Source organism: Sander lucioperca, chromosome 6 (genome assembly GCF_008315115.2).
Source record: "Sander lucioperca isolate FBNREF2018 chromosome 6, SLUC_FBN_1.2, whole genome shotgun sequence".
Classification (NCBI taxonomy): Eukaryota; Metazoa; Chordata; class Actinopteri; order Perciformes; family Percidae; genus Sander; species Sander lucioperca.
In genome coordinates, this window is record NC_050178.1 from 25,696,205 (window position 1) to 25,702,204 (window position 6,000).

Here is a 6,000-nt window from a genome sequence, read left to right on the forward strand (position 1 = left end):
CATTGTGGACTGTAGCGGCAAAGAGCTTCGCCGTAACAGTCAACCACTTCGCAAGAGCACAGCTGTAGCAAATCAGTCACATCACTTCTCGAGTGATGAGCCCTGGACTGAACCAGCTGAGGCTGCTTCCGGCCAGGAGGTGGTCTTCCCTGGTGGAGTGTTGCCTTCGCCTGTTGGAAATCTCCTAGACTCTGGCCAAGTTCATCCTTCCGGGTCATACACCACCAAACGAGGAAGAGTGGTGAAACCCCCTCAAAGACTGGATTTGTGATTGTTTCTTTTATAAAGTTTAATAGGAATTGAGCATGTTCTGTGACTTACTCTGCTAAGTAAGGCTACTGTGAGAGTTGTAGCAACAAGTTAAGTTACACACTTTCTTTCCGTTGGTTATGTGCTAATATAATATTTGAATAGGTTTGTGCTAATGTTAGCCTTATTATAGAATGCTGTCCCATTATCTACAATTGCGGTATGTCCTTCTCTGAAGAGGGGGAGATGTAATGTATTGGTGTAGCGCTGGGGGCGCTGTTCAGAAGTGTGGCTTTAGTTTTATTCTTAATGTCTACTCTCAGCCACCGTACTTCTCAGGGTGGCTTTTTGGTTTTTTTACGTGTGGTTCGCAAGAAAAGAATAAAGGCAGTGTGAAGTGCACAATGTCTCCATCACTGAGAACATTACAGATGGTTACAACTTTGTTGTCATGGTATTAAAGAGCATACAAGAGAGATGTTGTGTATGTCCAGCAGCTGAGCAGCCTGATCAATAATGTTTCCAGACCTCTGCATGTTTACAGATATTACCAACAATTACATTAAATAAAATTACATTTGGAAAAATATAACTCAGTGTAATTATCTGTTTCTTACCTTCTTTTTTTTTTTTTTTTACCATTTATGTTATGTAAGTGATGTTATGTATTTATATGATCGAAATAAACTAAAAAAATAAAAATAAACTTGTCATATTTTGGTTTCTATTTTAGCTTATCATTATTGTAACAATTACATTTGCAAATACATAACTCAGTGTAATGATCAGTTTTCTTACCGTTTAGTTGAACAGACGTGATTCCAGAGCGAGTCAGGAGGCAGAGACACAGAAGAGGAAGAAGCTCCATCTCTGTCGATGTCTCCTAAAGATCAAACATCACTTTAACATCACAACGTCTCTAATAACAGAGATGGAGCCACTCCTAATGGGTACTGCTGCAACATCAGCAACACCTCCGGCACAAATCCTTCAGAATAAAAGCGTCATCCTCACATACAGTAACTATGACTCATGCATTCTGCACAAAAGCTGCTCATAATGTGTGCAAACTGCAAAAAGCTCTTCATCTTCACACGGACATTAAATCTTGTTATTAAATAAAAACCTCAGAGCCTCAAATTAACACTTAAATTCACTGCACAGTTTCAACTTTACTGTTGCACAAAATGTCTCCATCTCCTGACCACTGCAATTTCTTAAAAGTTAATTAACTAAATGTTGCACAGAAAGGAGATACTGTGAGCTGGCAGCAAAATGCAGCTGTTCTGGATCACCAACCAGGTAAAGTGTGATTAATACTTTCTGATAATTTGATTATGAAGTAAGGTATGGCTAAACCACAGATTCATTCTGGAATAGGAGAACAAAACTCTGGGTTGTAACTTGTTTTGGTGGAACATTTGCACCCCGCAAAAGAAAACCGCCACATACAATATTAAATGAAGTTAACTGTTGACACAATACAGTAACATGAGCTATTTAAACTAGCTGATACATGGTTAAACCTCATTAGATCTTACCAGTGTATCTCTGTGTGTACTTCGTCCACAGCAATCCCACAAACCTCACACGCAGGATGTGAGGCAGTTATCCTGGAAATGTTCTTCTGTGGATCCAGACTAGCAAAAGGGTTAAACACATGAGAAGGTACCAGCAGCAGCCGTAACACAGTCTTCTTTGTCAATTTATCTGCTTGCTCATTCCTGCAAAATGTACCGTTACACCCATCTTTTGTAATCAGAGTATTATGTGTACTTCTACCATGAGATCTTCTCAGGTAGAAGTATTTGTATTGATGACAAACTCCTGCAGCTGAATCTGACATAAGACAGTTATTGCTTTTAAAGAATCATTAGCATATAGTTAGACTTAAAGGATGTGTAAATACCACTTTTTTAAGTGAGCATTGGGTATTCACATAATGACATATGTTTTTTAGGAAAAAAGTAAAGTAAAGGAAAAACTTCATCTGAAAGTGTTACAGTCCATCTGTAGTATTAAGTCATGTTCTTCCACAGATTCTCCCAGATTCACGTTAACTTCCAGCTGCTTGAGTAAATATATATTTAGATTTATATAGATGGAGTGATTGAGAGTTTCCCAAAAGTCATTCTAGTTATCAGAATTAAACTATTATGAAGATCAATGTGGAGGATTAATCAAAAAACTGAAACCTGTTGAGCAGCCAGGATACATGTTGTAGTATCAGAAGTATGTTTGTAGTTTGTTTCTTTTATCAAAGTTTGAACACAGAAACATCCACAACAGTCACAACATACAGTTTGACATATTTCATCTTTTATTTAGATAGAAATGATGAAGAGCTGCCTGAAATTACATGATGCCCTGAGAGTTCATCAGATAAAACATACTGTACATGAACAATTCTGATATCACAGCCAACAACAGTGTCTAGTTCAACCTGACAAACTCTTGACTTAGCACCTTAAGACATAAAAAGAAGCAGAACATGATTGTCCTAAGCAATGTCAATTACACAAATATCCAAATAAAAAAACAAGTCACATTAGATTTTACTTTGGCTACAAAAAAAAAAAATCACATTTCTTTTACATCGTGACAGCAGGCTTTGGTCTTAAAAGTTTTGCTTTCTGACAAATATTTATATATTTATAGGTAAAAAAGCTATCACCAGGAAGTGGCTGAAAACGGAGGTACCTAAAATGGAGGATTGGGTCGAAGTAATATATAACATTTACAGGATGGAAAAGCTGACTCTTAGTTAGACTTGAATCTGATCAATTTAAGAATTTCTGGAGTAACTGGGTTGATTTTGTAACACCATTGAGAACAGACTTTATTTGGTAAAAACTTTGTATCTTATGGATCCCCTTGGTTCTTGCTACAAATTTTGACTGTTCAATTGTTCATAAGATTGTGTTCGGCATTATCCTTCACCAGGAGAGAAAGGTCTTTACAAGAGGGGAATGAAAATGTGGACTGAAGTGGAAAATGTACTCATTTCGAGTTTAATGAGTTTTGTGTTTAACTGTGATTTTTTGTCTATTTGTGTGTTTGATCCCTGCTGTGAAATATTTGTATGTTTTGTAAACGTGAAAAACATATATGTGAGTTGTTAAATGCTAATGGCACAATGCTGAATGGAATCAATATAAAAAAGAAAAAAAATCACCATTTTCTTTTAAAGGAGACATATTATGCTCATTTTCAGGTTCATACTTGTATTTTCAATTTCTATGAGAACATTTTTGGTTGGTAGACACTCCAGATACCTATACCAAATGTTTGTGCATTAGCACTGAAAAGAGAATTTTTTTTATATGTCCCAATCTGAGACTCTTGTTGATTCAATGAGCAGAAGAAATGTCATATATGTAACACTATATCAATATATACTCAACATATCAATACATTCTCATTCCATATCTTGTGAAAAGTCAATATACCGCCCAGCCTCAGTAGGCAGTATGTGTGGAGTATTTGGGAGTAATTGCTTTTTTAACATTATCACTAGTCACAAAACTGAGAATTTAAAAAAAGTTATCCACATACAATAGAAAAGCCAATTCTAGGTCCAAAAATATCCTCACTCTTTTGTTCTAAAATTCAAAGTGGTCCTCGCTAGAAAAGAAGTACGATACCACACACATCTGCAGATCATTTTAAAGTTGGTGTTGATTGGGGCTCTGGCTCCTTTTCTGCCGTGTCCCTTTTGTCTCACAATGAACCTGCAGGACAGAAAACTAAACAACATGAATGAACATCTTTTCTGTCTTGATCCTATTCAGACTGCACAATCTATACCAAGTTTCCCTTCTACAGGTTTTATCTGTGTGGTACACTCCAAGGCTTTTTTGTATTTTGATATGTATCATTCTGTGTTTCACATGGTTTCAAACAAGAATTTACAGAATGGACTTTCAGTTCCTGAGTTTAATTCCTTAATTTAATTCATTTGGTTCCAAAGTTCCTGGAAGTTTTTGGTCAAAAGTGTCACTTTCAGTCAGGAACTCATTTTTGACCAGCACGTGAACTCTTTGACCCCTTATGTCTCAACTCAAAGGAAGATGATCATTAATGTTTAGCAGTGTTGGGGAAGTTACTTTTAAGAAGTAGTGTTTGCTCGGTACTCGTTACTTCAAGTAATCCGTTCTTTTACTTAGTTACCCCCTATGGAAAGTAACTTTTTACTTTACTCGTTACTTTTAAAAGCAGGCGTCTCTGGCAGAGACTGAAGTTAATTATACAAAAACTATCTTTGACCATAAAGCCAATCTCTGGTTTATTAGTGAAGTGTCTGAACTACACTGCAGGCTGGATTCTCTCCTCACAGAGTGACGGCTGTGTAGTGGGAAATTTACATTTAAGCATGATTCTTTATATTTTTGTCTTACTTTCTTCTCCATTAGCTTTCTCTCACAATGCTGAAAGGGAGTTTCTCATTCCCACATGTAGATTCTGATTCTAACTAAGTGAGAATCAGAAAGTCTGGAACATAATGTGAACACTGTTTGTCTGAACAGATAGGGGCTACAAGGTCACCCTAAAACTATCTCTCCTGATACATTTAGTTCTCCCATGCCAGTTGAGATGCAACTGGGGGGGGTGAAAGTCGTACAGGGGGAAGGAGGCGAAATGGCTCCAAGATGTCTCTTGTGTTTCTTGATTGTCTTCATGTGTATCAGATTGTCTGTGAGAAATGTAGAGTCATAATAAGCCAAGTGCGTGTGTGCTGTCACTCTGAAGATGTATTTAAGTTCAGTGTTTCTGTTCACTCATTTGAAGAGCTTTTCCACACCTGTGCTGCGTGCCTTCTGTGAAATGTGTTCCTCCTATATTTGCAAATATACTTAATAAAATACAAAAACCTAACTTGGTTTAGTCTTCGACTGTCCTTATTTTGTTTCACCTTTTATTTTTAAAACATCTAAACCTGCTGCATCGAAAAACTTCCACCACAGGCTGATTCATTATGAACGAGTCCAACGTGGGTTGAATGCACATCAGCAGGTCATCGGTGTTAGTGTGTAACGTCTATATCTAGCCTACTTGTACCGGTCACGCAGCCACGATGGTCCGTGCATTGTCGTAGACACATGCAGCCTCTTTTCTGGAAGTCCTAACGTGTCCGTGCGACCGACACAAGTCCACAGCGGTCCGCTGCGTGTATGTATGAGCCCATCTCCACGGCATCCATCTGTGATGTTGTCAGCTTTGCGTCTGCCTGGCATGCTCTGTTTGTAGGACGGCCTATTTAACTGCCAGTCCTCAGCGATGAAGTGGCATTTGTCACGTAGCTCTCCGCTCAGAGCGCCGTCCAGCAAAAAGACACAAAGCTTAAAACGCTCTCAAAAGTTAGCGTTGGCTGAAGCATTACTCTGCTACCAGCCTCTGTCACGTCCCGTGTGGAGCTTGTGAGCGCGCAGCTGAGAAGGCAGTGTCGCTGTCAAATCTGTCCCTGCTTAGACTATAATAACTCCCTCTTAACTTTCCCTGACAAGTTAAGAAAAAGCTTGGTTTCTAAAAGTCTCTGGGCGTTTCTCAATCTGTGTTCTTCTATTGACTTGTGTTCGTGTGTCCCTGTGAAACGTCATCTCGTGTTGCCAAAGTACTGTGCCAATACACAAGTTCGCATTTCACCAAGAACAGTTAAGATTCCCGGAAATGTTCTTGACACGCCCATTTTACCGAGGATGCATTGGTTGTTAACTTGTATGAACTTCGCAGCACCCGTATCCCAACATTCAT

The 6,000-nt window shown here is 38.4% G+C and overlaps 1 protein-coding gene across 1 annotated transcript in view; it reads right to left on the minus strand.

Moving 5' to 3' along the window:
- The window catches only part of LOC116052810, a 46,613-nt gene extending 45,416 nt beyond the window's left edge, over positions 1 to 1,197 (minus strand). The window contains exon 1 of the mRNA XM_036002230.1: positions 1,048 to 1,197. Coding sequence (XP_035858123.1) covers positions 1,048 to 1,117 — 70 coding nt within the window. The 5' untranslated portion in view covers positions 1,118 to 1,197. The remainder of the gene's footprint in view (positions 1 to 1,047) is intronic.
- Positions 1,198 to 6,000: the final 4,803 nt, after the last annotated feature.